General features: G+C 34.6%; 2 protein-coding genes across 3 annotated transcripts in view; one reads left to right on the top strand and one right to left on the bottom strand.

The window, feature by feature from the left end:
* Window positions 1-3,582, top strand: part of bmf2 (BCL2 modifying factor 2) — a 7,314-nt gene extending 3,732 nt beyond the window's left edge. Inside the window, exons 3-4 of the mRNA XM_016526838.1 lie at window positions 960-1,153; window positions 2,889-3,582. Of these exons, the coding sequence (XP_016382324.1) occupies window positions 960-1,153; window positions 2,889-2,990 (296 nt within the window). The 3' untranslated portion in view covers window positions 2,991-3,582. The remainder of the gene's footprint in view (window positions 1-959; window positions 1,154-2,888) is intronic.
* Window positions 3,583-4,918: 1,336 nt separating this feature from the next.
* Window positions 4,919-16,532, bottom strand: part of LOC107719354 (feline leukemia virus subgroup C receptor-related protein 2-like) — a 15,365-nt gene continuing 3,751 nt past the window's right edge. Inside the window, exons 3-12 of one of the 2 annotated variants that reach the window (XM_016526752.1) lie at window positions 15,336-15,477; window positions 13,418-13,558; window positions 11,840-11,907; window positions 11,432-11,535; window positions 9,482-9,592; window positions 9,189-9,294; window positions 8,952-9,063; window positions 7,808-7,863; window positions 5,901-6,011; window positions 4,919-5,561 (exon numbers count right to left, since the gene is read on the bottom strand). In XM_016526752.1, the coding sequence (XP_016382238.1) occupies window positions 5,943-6,011; window positions 7,808-7,863; window positions 8,952-9,063; window positions 9,189-9,294; window positions 9,482-9,592; window positions 11,432-11,535; window positions 11,840-11,907; window positions 13,418-13,558; window positions 15,336-15,477 (909 nt within the window). In that variant the 3' untranslated portion in view covers window positions 4,919-5,561; window positions 5,901-5,942. The remainder of the gene's footprint in view (window positions 5,562-5,900; window positions 6,012-7,807; window positions 7,864-8,951; window positions 9,064-9,188; window positions 9,295-9,481; window positions 9,593-11,431; window positions 11,536-11,839; window positions 11,908-13,417; window positions 13,559-15,335; window positions 15,478-16,532) is intronic. The other variant, XM_016526753.1, reaches the window with a different exon arrangement.

Below are 16,532 nucleotides of genomic sequence, written 5' to 3'. Positions count from 1 at the left end.
GGGCGGGGAAATGCCAAAGACGGCAACGGAACAAATAGTGATCCCGACTGTAACGTCACAGTCGGTGTTATGTTCAGATTCGCCTATTTTTCAGTGGTCTTTTGAATGCACAAGATTTACATAAGAAAGAGGAAACAATGGTGTTTGTTCATGGTATGTCATTTCTGTTATTATTCAACTATGCCAAGGTAAATACAGTTTTCCATTCTATGGCACCTTTAAAGTAAAAAATTAATCAAGTTAATGATTTTCTTTGAATTTAATCCCTAAACATTTTTTAATAATAAAATAATATATTAAAGGGATAGTTCACCCAAAAATGAAAATTCTGTCATTAATTACTCACCCTCATGTCGTTCCAAACCTGTAAGACCTTCGTTCATCTTCGGAACACAAATTAAGATATTTTGGATGAAATCCGAGAGCTCTCTGACCCTCCCATAGACAGCAAGGTAACTACCATGTTCAAGGCCCAGAAACGTAGTAAGAACATCTTTAAAATAGTGCATGTGACATCAGTGGTTCAACCGTAATTTTACAAAGCCACAAAAATACTTTTTGTGTGCAAAGAAATAAAAAATAACGACTTTATTCAACAATTCTTCTCCCCCGAGTTACCATCTACCGCCATTATTGAGAGTAACATGACGTTGAATTTTTTTTTTTTTTTGCGCACAAAAAGTATTATCATATCTTCATAAAATTACGGTTGAACCACTGATGTTCTTGGTATTTTTCTGGGCCTTGAACGTGGTAGTTATCTTGCTGTCTATGGAGGGTCAGAAAGCTCTCAGATCTCATCCAAAATATCTTAATTTGTGTTCCAAAGGACTTACGGGTTTGGAACGACATGAGGGTGAGTAATTAATGACAGAATTTTCATTTTTGGGTGAACTATCCCTTTAATAGTAATTATTATCGTACAATATAAAAATATAAATATTGTTTTTATCCTTTAGGAAATGCTGGATTTCGTGCACACTTCCCCGCACTGTTTGAACCAGTCCTGGATGGCACACAAAACGCAGAAGAGGACGAAGGGAGACCAGAAGAAAAGGAAGACGAACGTGACGTGGGAATTAGTGTGGAGATTCAGATTGGACGTAAACTGCGTGAAATGGGGGATCAGTTTCAGCAGGATCATCTTCAGCTGGTAAGAGTGATTTCAAATGAGACTAGTTAGTTTCTTTTCCTCAAGGCCGATTTGAATCAAACGGGTTAAACAGTTCCACAGGTGTTTGTGCACAAAGTCTGTGGTTTTCATTGCAGTGGTTTCTGTCACGATGTGCAATGACATCATCGTCTGTTATTTCAATGCTGCATATGCAAATGTTCAGTGGGAGAGATGACATCATTATTGGTTTAGCCATCCTGTTTACTTAAGTTCTCTTAGATCTTATCAAATCGACACCAATAACTTTACAGTAAATGATGGAAACGTTTAATCACTAGTTGATGTTTATATAACAACTTTATGTATAAAACAAAGTCCTATAACAATTTTTTAAAACTTTTTAAACTATTTATTAAACTACAGTCTGCATGACTATTGAAAACATCATTGTTTGGTTTTAATTAAGGTTTGTGGTCAAGTTACATTAGTTTAAAGTGTTTTTGAGGTCCGGGGGTTAATAACAATGATATAGGAGAGTATACTAATTTTGAAAAGTGCCATTTTTTAAAATTAAAAACAGCAGATGAAAACAACATGGTCTGCTTCAATAAAGTGATGAGTTTTAGTTTTGCTAGACGTAAACATTTTCCACGTGTGAGAGTTATTCACATTTATTCATTCTTTTATTCAAAGTGACTTTTAACGCTTACTTGTATGAGAGAGGAGGGATAAAGTTAGATTTATCAAGGTCTTCAGTAAATGCCAGTTGAATTTAGTGTCTACCCAGGCCGGCTATAGTTTGTGTGTGAGCTCAGAAAGAGGATGTGAAGTGTGTTTATACTGCAGGCTAAATTTAGACTCTGACTCAAGGTCCACGTCAGCAGGCATGTGACCGCAATCTCAAAAGTAGGCTAATGTAACACCTTTAGTAACACTCTGTTATGTTGCTGAGCCGCTACAACTGAGATGTTTTAATGCACTTACAGATTGTAGATTTTATAGACCGTGAAATGTGTGGAAATCAGCCGCCATGAGCTCAGAATCAGATACGATCAAAAACTGAAACTTCTTGTTCTCACAGATCAAACGGGCTGAATAATTTTAATTTAAAAACTTGAAAGATGACAGTCCAACTAGGAATAAATGGGTCAGGATCATTTAAATTGGTTAATCATAATTACAGTTTGCTAACTCTTTTAAATCCAGCATGCCTTCAGTAAGAGCGCCAGCTTATGCAATACACTGCAATACTCAAGAACTACAATACATGCCCACAACACAGCTGGCCTGACTGCTGATTGGCCGCTTTAACTGTCCATCAGGGAGATTTAGAGGGAAGGGGAGGAGTTTGAAGTGAAGCTTGAGACCAGAGCGCCATCTAATGGCAGACACATGCCATTTTGACTCGGTTTACTTTCTTAATAGATGCTCCTGGTCTTACTGAGCATGATTTTTAAAAAATAACTTTCCTTTTCCACACGGGGAAAATAAAGTTAACCAATAATTTAATTTCTATTAAGTCATGATTGGCATTTTAGGTTATTAACGTAAGTAATGGAACCTTCTAAAAACACTTTCCTTAGAAATATGTCACATTATGGAAGTAAAATGGGCTGTGAATGCCTATTGATGTGGACTTTAATGCAATTAATTAATTACATTTTTAAAAGATATAGTTTTATAATAATGCCTCTCTTGGCTAATAAAATGCAATGTCTTCTTTAACATACGTTACATTTTTTTACCTGATTATTTTTGGTTTATTTTTGTGCAGTTCACTCAAAGGGGCCAGATGGGTTTGTTCCAGCTAGTGACGACACTCTATAACTTCCTTTTTCCTCAAGAAAGACCCCAAAATGCAAGAGCCCAGAGATGAGAGGCCACGGCGCACCTGTTCAGGACCCAAATGAGTTTTACACAGCACTGTAAGATTTGCGCAGATCTGGATTTACCTGGCTCTAAAAGAAGGTTGCCGCTGGTCGGAGACTTCCCTCTTTTTTCTGAAGAAGCCATTCTCAAAATGGAGCATTGGAGGAAATTTTCTGCAGGTTGCATATCAATATGAAGATATTAATATTCTGCCTTATGTTTCCCCAACACGTTCACATACGAGCAGATCTTAGCGCCTTAATAAAACCCCCAGAAGAAGAAAGAACTGCTTTAATTGGCAACAAGCTGTGAGAGTACTCGAGGTCAACAGCATTTGAGTATTTGTGCTGACTTCAATACACCTACTGAACGCTGATGCATCCCAGAACGGCTTATGCTTGATTCACTGCTGTTAACAGTGTTATTGGGACAGAGTTGAAGGACAGAACGGACGTGACGCGACACAAGCCAGAGGCCAGTAACATGCTTCTTAAAGGACTGACACGGAACTGAAAAAAATTTGGTCAAATGCAGAAAAACAACTTGAACATCAGGTTTTAATACCTGTATAACAACAATGAGCCATTTCTGAGAACAAGGAGACAAATATGAATTATGTGATTTTAAAAGGGTCATGTTTTCTCATTAAGTTGCGGTTTACAATTTTACATGGTTTGCTTGTGCATTATCGATAGTTTATAAAATAATGTCGTCGGTGTGAATATAATACAGACAGTCAGAGTCCACAAAATCCACATCATTCCTTTGCAATTATTCCGATTTCAGACCATTTTCCACAAGACTTTCCACGGAGGTGATGTTCCAGTGCTGTGATGTGTTCTGACAGGTGTGCCTCAAATGCTTGTGTATTGGGAACAATGTCACTTGCAGACAATCAAACAGCTGAAGGTGCCTTAGAACAGCAGGCCAAACGATGAAGGTTTGATATCATCATCATCATCACGCTGGGCTTCAGTCACGAGTACCCAAACATGTGGATTATAGATCATAAACGAACAAGTATCGCAGCCGGGTGAATAAATACCTCCACCTAAACAACAGGGAGCTCAGGCAGACTCTCAAAGAGAATCTGAAGTGATGATTTGCAGGAACAGGCTGCTGCTGCTGCCTCATTCATCTGAAATGCCCTTTCAAATGCACTCGTCTCAAAGTTGTCAGAGGAGTTAAAATGTCAAGCTGTTTTTACTTTGTTTGGAATGTGTACGGGACGTTACTGCTGGTTCTTTTTCAATTTTCCTACTTAAAAATATTATACAGTTTGATAAATATATGAAATGCTGTTATAAATTTGTGAAATAAGATGTCTTTTTTTACGTATATCATAAATGCTGTAATTTAAATGCTGACACTTTTTCTGCAATGTTCACCGCATTAAAATATTTATGGATACTCATTTGAGGTCTGTTTGAGATTATTTTTCAATTTGAGAGATTATATATAGCCTACTGTATATATTATTAAAATATAAAATTTTTAAATAATAAAATGTATGATTACTATGAATGGGATTGCTCTTAATTATGATTACCATAAATAGTAATCATAGTTAATTATTGTAAAATTATAGTTAAGTAATAATAATAATTATATATTGATAATATAGATTAATATTTTATTAAATATAATTTAATATAATGTATAATTCTACAATAATTATATTATTCATTATATTTGCATTGTAATATATTTTATTTCATTATATTTTATTATAATTGTATATATAATTTCACGAAAATATAGAACTATATAAATATTATTTATTTTAAAATAATACAATTTATGATTACTATTAATTGTAATAATAATAAGAAGAATATGGGTGTTACTGAAAAGCATGGCATTGTATTATTCAGTGTCAGGTACAATAGGCAGATAGTAATAATACTAAAACATTTTACAAAACATTTATTTTATTTTAAAAATAAAATATAACAGTAATGTGCTTTATAGGTTAGATTTGTTTTATTACAATTTGTTCAGGTGGTCTTTTTAGAACTTTAATTAAGGTAAAAAAGAAAACTGTATAAAAATAAAGAAAGTTATTCAGTGCTTATTACTGCATAGATTGACACCAACACAGTATATTTAAATGTGTTGAGCTTTGGTTTCTATTCTTAAATTCACGCAATACTGAAATGCTCCACGTTCTTATGGGTTTCATCGTAGGATTTTTTTCAAACTTTCAATGAAAAATTGTTTAGAGAAATAAGACATTTTAAATGTTAACATTAATAATTTAAATCATCAATTGATAAACTAGTTAAAAAATTAGAATATATCCTACTTGAGATGATTAGTGATCAAATAAACACAAATGATCACACCATACAAACAAACACCTGATCATTCCCTGGCTGTTATAAACACTGGACTCAATTCAAACACACACACACACACACACACAATACAGCATTACTCAAAGGTCCCAAGGCAAAGAATAAATCAAAATTCAAGACCAGATGAAAACTATAAAAGATAAACATGCCACACGATCCGTCCTGCGATCACATTAGAGTTTGGCTTCAAAAGCTTGTGCCAGTGATGCTTCCACATGGATCTGCAAACACAAAACACATCACTATTAACAGATATCACAGTAAAACGGCGTCCCCTGGTGGCCACAAACCAGTTTCATGCACACATCCGCAGTTAGTATGTTAGTGGATTAAATGAAGGATAAATGTTAGTAGTACACATCGAACAACCAAACTACAATGACCTGGCACACACGTACAAAGCTCAAGGGTGAAGCGTTCAGATAGAGCAGGCAAAAAAATCATGAACATTGGACTCTGAAAGAGAATCAAAAGAACATCTGAATCACTTTATAAGCGATAATTAAAATGGGTCTCATTGAATGTGAATCAGAAGGGCTGATCGCGTGTGCCACCCATACCTGAACCACAGTGAGCAATAAAATCAAGCAGTGATTGATTGATCACATGTGTGTGGAGGGGTGGAGAGACGTCCCACTGTGATCCTGAACGTCTGACCTGCCCAATGCTGCCTGTAGACACACACACACACTGATCTGTAAACATGAATGGATTTGGACAGATAGGAAACTAGAAGAGAGAATGAGACGATCAGAGGAGGTTGAGTTAAAAACATCCCATTCATGATGAGTGGAAAATAGAATAGAATAAGTGGAAAAATGGAAAGGAAGAACCGGATAAGTGGAAAAGAGGAATGAGTTTTTTTTTTTTCAGTTTTTTGAAAGAAATTAGTACTTTTATTCACCAAGAACACTGAGAATTGATCATTTCTATCGCCCTACACCTAAACCTACCCCTTACAGGAAACTGCTGGCAATTTTTTAATTTCATAAAACACCGTTTTGTATGTTTTTTAAGCCTTTTGTTTTACGGGGACACAGGAAGTGTCCTCATAAACCATGTTTACGTTGTAGTACCCATGTCATTATACACATTTGTGTCCTCATAAACCATATACCTGTACACACACACACACACACACACAGATCTGTAAACATGAATGGATTTGGACAGATAGGAAACTAGAACAGAGAATGAGATGATCAGTGGAATAAAAGGTTGAGTTAAAAACATCCCATTCATGATGATGAGTGGAAAATAGAATGGAATAAGTGGAAAAGGGAGAACAGTAGAAAAAGAGCAATGGGAAGAGTATGATTTTTTTGTTTTTTACAGAAATTAATACTTTTATTCAGCAAGAATGCATTAAATTGATCAAAAGTGACAGTAAATACATTTAGAATGTTAAAAAAGATTTATTTTTCAAAAATTCTGTTTGTTTATTTATTTTTCTACTTTCTATTTCTCAGAAACACTAAAAAAAATATGTCATGGTTTCCACAAAAATATGAAGCAGCACAACAGTTTTCAAAAATTTATAATACTCAGATTTTTTTTTTTTTTTTGAGCATCAAATTAGAATGATTTCTGAAGGATCATGTGACACTGAAGACTGGAGCAATGATGCTGAAAATTCTGATTTGCATCACAGGAACAAATTACATTTTCACATAGAAAACAGTCTTAATTTAAAATTTTTTTGATTTTTTTTTTTTTTGATTAAATAAATGCAGCCTTGGTGTGCATAAGAGACTTCTTTCAAAACCATTTATAAAATAGTACCAACTCCAAACTTTTGAATGATAGTGTAGTGTTTATGAGAGGAAAGAGGCAATGAAGTGGAAAAACAGCAGGATAATGGGAAATTAGAAAGAGAGTGTGAATGGGATGTGTGGAACAAGAAAACATGACATGGCGTGGTGTAAAGGTGACCAGGACTGATGGTGAAGAACAGGATGAAATGTGTTTATAGAGTTGGTGTGAATCTCAGAGCATTTCCCGTGTGTCATCAAATCACAGCGCTGGATTGTCAACACAATAAAAAGTTCAAAAGCGCCACAGGAGCTGCTAGAGGCCAAAGACCCTGGAGAATACGCAGTAACACAGTCATGTTCCTGCTGTGGATGTTTGAAACAACAGCTATCAAACCAAAACCACCTTTGAATGAACACTGGAGTTCGGGTTAAAACAAAACAACACAGAAACGTGAGACAGAAACAACTGGAGTGTCATTTTCTCTAGTATCTGCAGCATATGTTAGTGGGCATAAAAAGATTTCTGCTGCATCAATCTGACAAACAAGAGACACACCAGCAGAAAACACAAAACATGAACGTATTCCTGGATGGGAAGGTCATGAAAACCTTAATCTGATTTCTATCACAATATATCGCATATAATGTATAAAGTGTAATTGTAAAGTGTAATTGCGTAAATGTTTTGCTGACAAGTTTGGTTTGATACTTACAGCTGCCAGTGCTTGCTGGTTTGCCAACTGTCTGCGCAGATCCGACTTGATACAAGCTGAGATAAAGAACAGAAACGCAATGAGACGCACATAATTACAGCTTTAACATTCAGTGTACTCTCTACTAAAATGACTGATGCAACCTGTAAGCTCTAGTCTATCTAATCAGTATCTGAATTGTGAATATAAAATAGATGAATCCCTCAAAGAACATGTCCAGGTCACATTTCATCCCGAAAATCAAAAGAAATAAATAAGAAATAATTTTTTGATTTATTATATGAAGTCTATTTTTATGCATTGTGAAATTATTTTTATTACAATTAAATATTGCTCCCTTAAAAATGCAATAAATATTATATTATTTAAATAATGCAATAAATATTCACCCTAAAATGGATTTGATGCTCTTTAGGCAAAATAATAATAATAATGATAATTATTATTATAAAGATAATACAAAATAAAAACTAATAATAATACTAATAATGTGGAAGATCATTCTGATTGGACCTTTGAGATGCAAGTCTTTGTCAACAGAGAAACAAAGTTTAAAAGTAATTAAACTTTGTACCTCTATGCATAAATGTTATAAGAAGGACTATATAATTACTCCCCATGAACTTTAATTGCCTGGAAAATTAGTTGAATATTAACCAGTAATTATAACCATTTAAATAACCGCAGCCAACATTATAATTGTAATTAACACATTATACAAGTTTATAACATTTAAAATATGTGCCAAGATGTACAACTCACAAACTAATCTGAAGCAATACAGACATCACACACTCTGTGTTTGTACCCTGAAGGATTCTGGCTGTAACCGTCCCACAACAATGTTGCTTTTTCTACATTTACATAACCCAGCGGTTTTTTTTTTCTGTGTTTAATAGCTCATACATTAACTGAAACATTAGAGGACACTGCAGCTTTCATAATGTCACATGAATTTTAATATACAATGCTTTCCAAGGAGCATTATCATCACCAGGAAGGAAGCAAAACATTCAAAATTAATTATAGTTTATAGGACCGGAGTAAAAAATTATAAACAGTTTCACAATCCCTCAAATATAAGCTCTATACTCGATTAAAGAGGAACAAATACCCAGGTAGATGAGTATTGAACAATCTGCACCTGTAATGATGGTTCCTATCAGCAGGAAGGCACACAGGAAGAGATTTCCAGCCAGAGTATTAAACGAATCCATGATTTTCCCCTGACAGATTGTAAATATGATCCCGAATACCTGCAGCAAGAAATCACAATCATTAGGAATACTGGTAACTCCATATAAACTCATATAAATCTCAATACAAAATAAGACACAACTCTTATAAACAACATAATTATTATGAAATATCACACGCAAACCTGTGCAGAGCAGTTCAGAAGTCCTGAAGACGTCCCCTCAGACTCTGGGTAAGTCAATTCGACAGCAAACTCAAAACCAAGTGGAAGGTAACCCGTCATGAAGAACCTGCATAAGTAACACACAAACAAAACATCTAGGGCAAATTTATATATATATCTATATATGTAGACAGAGAGCGGGAGAGAGAGGTTTTACTGTAACACATATATTACAAAACAAAACAGAAACAAACTATAACAACAACAAAGAAAGAAAAAAATTTAGACGTTTTCCATTTTAACTCTTCTTGTACCCGAGGGTTCCTGCAGTGATGAAGACCACCCACAAGTGACCCAGATCCAAGGTAAAAGCATAAAGCACCAAACCCACAAGCGACATCAGATACACGGCTAGTGTTGTTTGTCTGTGGAGACAAGACATAACAGAGACATGGGACAGGTTAAATCTTTCATCAGGATCCAACATTTAGATCCGAGTATGACTGGACAAATGAGTTTGATCATGTCATTCTTAGCAGCTGCACATACATGTAGATCCAGAAATAACATTTCACTTGATTTTGTAAAACAGCATCTGCTAAGTCTGAATCTAACATTATCTTGGCGTTTCATCAACTATGAGCACTTTAAAGAATTATTAGTGGAAAAATTGTTGCTTTTGTTGGAAATGATGGCACAACTGTGGGACAGTCATAATATGTGTAACAAAATATATCAATAATGTTCACATAATAAAAATAAAATGATTTATGATTGCTTTACTCTTTGTTTAGAAATTTAGAAAGTTTAAAAATTTAATATTTTTATCATGGTATTTCATATTTTTAAGACTGAACAAATCAATAAAATCTACACTACTGTTCAAAGTCTTTTTAAAATTAAAATTTGTTTTTTTAATTAATACTATTATTCAGCAAGGACGCATTAAATGTATTAAAAGTGACAGTGAAGACATTTATAAAAGATTTATATTTCATATAAACGCTGTTCTTTTGAACTTGCTATTCATCAAAGAATCCTGAAAAATAAAATGTATTACAGTTTTTACAAAAATATTAAACAGCACAACTGTTTTCAGCATTGGTAATAATAATAAATTTATGGCAAATCAGCATATTAGAATGATTTCTGAAGGATCATGCGACACTGAAGACTGGGGTAATAATGCTGAAAATTCAGCTTTGATCACAGGAATAAATTACATTTCAAAATATATTCAAATAGAACATAGTTATTTTAATTTGGAATAATATTCCACAATATTGCAGTTTTTAATGTTCATTCAGACTTGGTGAGAATAAGAATGTTATTTTTAGCAACATCATATGACCCCTTTAAAAAAAATTGACTGACCACAAACTTTTGAACGGTATAGTGTTTACATAAAAAGTATTTGAAAAGTAGCAAATGTAAATATCAGTGAACTCCAGTGACACAATATTGTCTGAAGTTGAAGAAACACCCACCACATTATTAATTTGTCATTTCAGTGCAGTATTGTGTGTGGAAAGTGTCAACAGTGTTTCCCACAGACTTACACTCTATGTGTGGCGGCACTTCGCCTGGGGGAAATATATATGTATATAATGTAAATATAAAAAAGCAGACGGGCTTATTGAAAGTGCAAATTCACACTCTTACAGCAGGAGGCGCTTTAAGAGCGGCAGAAATAGCGGTTTCCCTGGTAACGGCAGAACACAAAGCAGCCCTGTGCTCATAAACGCTGCTTTATTAGGCATTATAGGAAAGATTAAATGAAAATTACATCAAAACTTTTCTGAAGACAATCGGTTCCCTTCAAAAAAGATACATTTATATAAAAACCCCCATGCCGCGTTTTGACTTTGAAACGTGCCAAAGTCAAAGCCTTTTGGAAAATCTATTTGTGGCGGGCCGCCACAAATAAATCAATGTATGGGAAACCCTGGTCAAGGTAAGTTTTTACACTAAGACATTTTGTCCTTCATTCTGCTGAACAAAAGAAACATCACAATGTCCAGGAGGGGAGGGCATGCTGCGAGGGGTCAAATACACTTAGACAAAAGGTCACGGGGTCACTAAGGTCTAGGTTCATGGGTCAGTGATTCAAACACCTGGACAAACACACTAAACCAAAGCATGTGAACAGACTCATGGGGGGGAAGGACTCAATAACACACTTATCTTCAAGGAGGAATGAAGACAAACATTTATCGAGCACTGTCGCTGTCTGGACATTTCAAGATTAAAATCCAGCCTCTTACTTGTATGTCTTAGATCGGTCTAACCAGATCCCACAGATGAGGGATCCCACCATGCCAGCGATCACGATGGTGAGGCCGATCCTGCCGGCGTTCACCTCCTCTCCCTGTTCAAAACAGAGCAAATATTCACTTGCATTCCAGTGGAGGCTGGTGGAAAATTTTCTAGGTAGGGCGTCATATCCAACAATTTTTGCATACATCCCAGTATGATTTATCCCAGTATAACAAAAGGAAAAGTATTAAGACTTGAAACATTTTAAATAAAGATAATTGTTTTACCAAGTTCAAGATTAGGTTTGAGGATGATTCTCACAAAACTAAAAAATTAATTCAGTTATTATGTAAATTGAGTGTAGGTCAGGGGCTCTCGTGATTGGCTGGATAAGAGGTGGGTTGGAGGGATCTTACAGGATAGTGTTCAATGATCATTCGGTTGAGAAGCGTACTGACAGCATAGAAACAGCCAACATTCAGCCCTGATGAAGAAAAACAGATGAAGTCAAAGACAGAAACATGCTAAAAGCATAAACTGGCAAACAGCTGATTTGGTGTGTAATCTAGTAAGCAATAAATGTCTTCATATTTCTGAAGCAGCTGTAAAGATATAAAGAGCTCTGCATTCCTGCAGGATTATTTCTGTCAATGTTCAGCCAGGTTAAATGCAGCTACAGGCTTCTCATGCAAGTGTTGCACGGGTGTGTGTGTATGTGTGTGTGTGTGTGGATAGATCATAAACTCAGTGTTAACGTAGTTCATGCCAGTCAAGGTATGACTATTTCTGTTTAGTACTTGATTTTTACTTTTTCAGAAGAAAAATAGTTATTTTCCATTTACTTGCACAATCATGCAAATTAAAATTACATTAAATTAACCTTCATGCCATTACAAGCTAGTCATATCTAATAAATGCTTAATACATATTTATGCTCTCCAAGGCTGCATTTATTTGATAAAAAATACAGTAAAAACAGCAGTATTGTGAAATAATAAAATACCGGTTTTCTATTTAAATATATTTTAAAGTGTAATTTATTCCTTTGATGCAAAGCTGAATTTTCAGCATCATTACTCTAGTCTCCAGTGTCACATGATCCTTCAGAAATCATTCTATGATGCTGATTTGCTGCTCAAGAAACATTTCAGATCATTATCAATGTTGAAAAGAGTTGTGCTGCTTCATAGTTCTGTAGAAACCTTGAAACTTTTTTTCCCCGAATTCTTTGATGAATAGAAAGTTCAAAAGAACAGGATTTATTTTAAATAGAAATCTATTGTAACATTATAAATGTCTTTATTGTCACTTTTGATCAATTTAAGGCATCCTTGATGAAAAAAAATATTAAATTATTAAAAAAAAAAATTAAATGACCCCTTACTGACCCAAAGCTTTTAAAATATTCTAAAATATATATTTGAATTTAAAGGTATAACATCAAATCCACAGCAATTTACTAAAAAATTATTTTATTTTTGAGAAATCAACACTGCTATGCAATTTGGCTTCCTGGTTTAGGACTAGAAGGTGAAAAGTCAATTTTTCGGGCTCATAACCACCTTTCTGGCACCATAATCCTAGTTACAATATTCTATAATATTCAAAATATAATATAATATAATATGGATCATGTCCCTTCACTGTGTTTTTTTTTGTGAGTTTATTTATTTATTTTTTAACCATTTTTACAGTGCACAATGTGACTATGACTGTAAGTAACAGCACCTGTGTGATCTGAGGTATCATTCATGCAAGTTATCATTAGTTATGCTGAATTTTAATAGTTAGTGTTAGGAGTTTGTTCAAACCACAAACCCCATGTATGAGCAGTAACAGTCCTGCTTACATGAGCAAACACCACTGACTATAGAACTATTCATGCTTATGTTCTCAGTAACAAACTACGACTGTGTGTTTAAATGGCAGCAAGCATAATGCACCACAGTTTGAGGTCCTGAATGGATCTGTTGTGCGCAGAGTAAGACATTCACCGTAAGTGATGACGAGGAGGATGAAGGCTTTGTTGCGGAGCAGCCTGAGGATGGATCCTGTATACGAGTAGCTCTCTGGAGAGATCCTCCGAGCTGCGGCTTGAGCGTGGGTGGGAGGGATCTCCGGACGCTCCTGAAACACTGATGAGAATATAAAAACACAAACTCTTCTAGTCACCAGTCACATACTGTACATCAAAGAACTTTTCATTTACATCTCGTCATTGTCTGGCGGAAGTCTCATATATCCTTTTTTTTAAATATATAAATCAATGCTATTGGTCACTCTTTATGCCTATATGTGGGTTTTATATATATGTAACCAATAAAAAGTATTAAAAAGAGCTTGTGACTGAACCTTGTAACTCCATAGGATCCCTAAACTGTCGGCAAAATCTCATAGTTTAAAAGAAAAGTCATTAGAAATAAGTTCCAAAAAAAACAAAATCTAAAGAATGAAATTAAAGTCAATTATGTTGGTGTATTTAATACAAGAGGGGCATTTGGGTGGAAATCTTCTTGAATTTAATGTTTTGACATCTGTGAATGTTTGTGTTTGAGTAAACATGTAGCCTGCTGTCCCCAAAACTGCAGGTGACTGAACTCTGTGATATTTGCTCTATCAAACATACTCTAAATATTAAAAAGTCTTCAGCAGGATTTAAGTTGTAGAGCTATGAGACAGAAACACTAGAATCTGCTGTGTGTGTTCTTAACTAAAGTTACATAACAGACCAGCTAAAGTGGTTATTTTGAGGGAAATTGGTAGAAAAGTTCACCCAAAAATAAAAATTGTCATGATTTAACTCACCAACATGACTTTCTTTATTGCATTGAAACCCAGGTGTACATTGCTATTCAATGAAAGTAAATAGGGAGGGAAACTCAAACAATTACAAAAAGTATTATGAAAGTACAACATATGACTATGACCGACAGACTTTAAATATAGTGCACAAATAGTATGCACAACTTTCACGTTGCTTGTATTAAACGTTTTATTTAGTGCTTAACAGGGCATTTGTTTTCCAAAAAAAAAGAAGTAATTTTAAAAAGTGAAAAGTGAAAGTGCGAGTCCGACTCTCTAACCATTAGGCCACGACTTCCCCACAAATTTTGTGTTCAATGAAAGAAAAAGTCATACAGGTTTAGAAAAAGACTGTGTCAATTTTTGGCCGAACTGTCCCTTTAACACTTTAAAATGTCTTGTGATTTTACTTTATTCAATTATCTAGACAAGCATTTTTGCTTGTGAGAACAGAACTGAATGCACGTGAGTGTTGCTCAGAATGTGACAGGAGGTTTTGTGGCCTCGTCAAGATAAAAATGGGCGGCTCAGCATTTAAACAGCTGAATGAAGAGCATATAAAGAGTAAAAAGAGAGAGAGCAAAATGGGTTAAAACTGAAAAAAGAAAAAAAAAAAACTCATTTCCCCTTCTGTCATTTGGGCTAAATGTCAGATAATCATTAGCACTAACAAACTCCATTTACACTCGTACAAGCAGACTAACAAAATAACAGGCGTTATGTGCCAACAAACAATCATTTATATGTTAGGTTGCAGCAAAAAGTAATATACTACTGTAATATTATTACTTTTGTAATGCGTTACTCCCAACACTGTGTATAAACTATACACAAAATTTGTCTATGTACATGCAAGAAGAAGAACAGCATGAGACTCATCAAAAAGAGGAACAGACAGACACTAAAAGACAATCAACACCCCAAACCTGATGAGCAATCTCACTTTATGCTGCATCCGAATCTTCACTGAACCTCTTAAATTACTGAAACTCTATACATAGGCAGCAACTCCCCATGCCACACAAATAGACTCACAATCGATTTAATTTAAGCATGCTGCCAAAATAACAAGACTACAATAACAATAGTGTAATTGACGTTTGCGCTTACCAATGACAACCAACACAAACAGGAAGGTGGCCACTCCCGCCGTGATGTAGAACATGACTCTGATGTGAGCCGCTAACTCGTCCAGATCGTCCACATTTGGAACCAGTATTGGCGGAACAAGGAAGCCTATGGCGATCCCCAACTGAATGAAAACAAACATTTCAAAGGTTACATTAAGTACATGAATGTGACCTTTCCAGCTAGGCTTGATTTCAAACATAGCTGTGCTTTTTTAAAACTGCACTCGCTTTGTTTCACTCCGCTTCCTAGTTTTCTCTGTTGCGAATCAGTACACCGTGAATATAAATTTGGGAACTAGCAAAGGCCTGTTCCACTTAATACTTGGATTCTAAAGACTCATAAGTGTCATGCAATTATGTGGTTGCACATTAAAACACTACTGGTATTTATTAACAACATTGTTTCATCCTGTGGTCGTACTCGATTTTTGTTGGCTTAAAACAGGGGATTTTAAACTGGGTTCCAGGGACCCAATAAAAAGTTCTGAAAAAAATAAAATAAATAAATAGAGTAAACAATGTAAAAAAAAACAAACAACAAACATATACAGGTGCATCTCAATAAATTAGAATGTCTTGGAAAAGTTCATTTATTTCAGTAATTCAACTCAAATTGTGAAACTCGTGTATTAAATAAATTCAGTGCACACAGACTGAAGTAGTTTAAGTCTTTGGTTCTTTTAATTGTGATGATTTTGGCTCACATTTAACAAAAATCCACCAATTCACTATCTCAACAAATTAGAATACTTCATAAGACCAATAAAAAAAACATTTTATATACTGCTGCTGCTCAAAAGTTTGGGATCAGTAAGATTTTTAATGTGTTTTAAAGAGTCTCTTCTGTTCATCATGGCTGTATTTATTTGACCAAAAATACAGAAAAAAATAGTAATATTATAAAATATTATTACCATTTAAAATAACATTTTTCTATTTTAAAATACTTTAAAATAGAATTTATTTCTGTGATGCAAAGCAGAATTTTCATCAGCCATTACTACAGTCTTCAGTGTCACATGATCACAGATAGAAACCTTTTCTAACAATAAGTTAGATAATAAGTCACTTTTTATCAATTTAGCACATCCTTGCTGAATAAAAGTATTAATTTCTTTCAAAAAGGAAAGAAAAAAAAAAAAACGTACTGACCCCAAACTTTTGAACGGTAGTGTAC

Source organism: Sinocyclocheilus rhinocerous, unplaced genomic scaffold, assembly GCF_001515625.1.
Source record: "Sinocyclocheilus rhinocerous isolate Xijiao unplaced genomic scaffold, SAMN03320098_v1.1 scaffold303, whole genome shotgun sequence".
NCBI lineage: Eukaryota > Metazoa > Chordata > Actinopteri > Cypriniformes > Cyprinidae > Sinocyclocheilus > Sinocyclocheilus rhinocerous.
The sequence above is the reverse complement of the archived record's forward strand: the minus strand, read 5'-3'. Positions and strand labels throughout refer to the sequence as shown.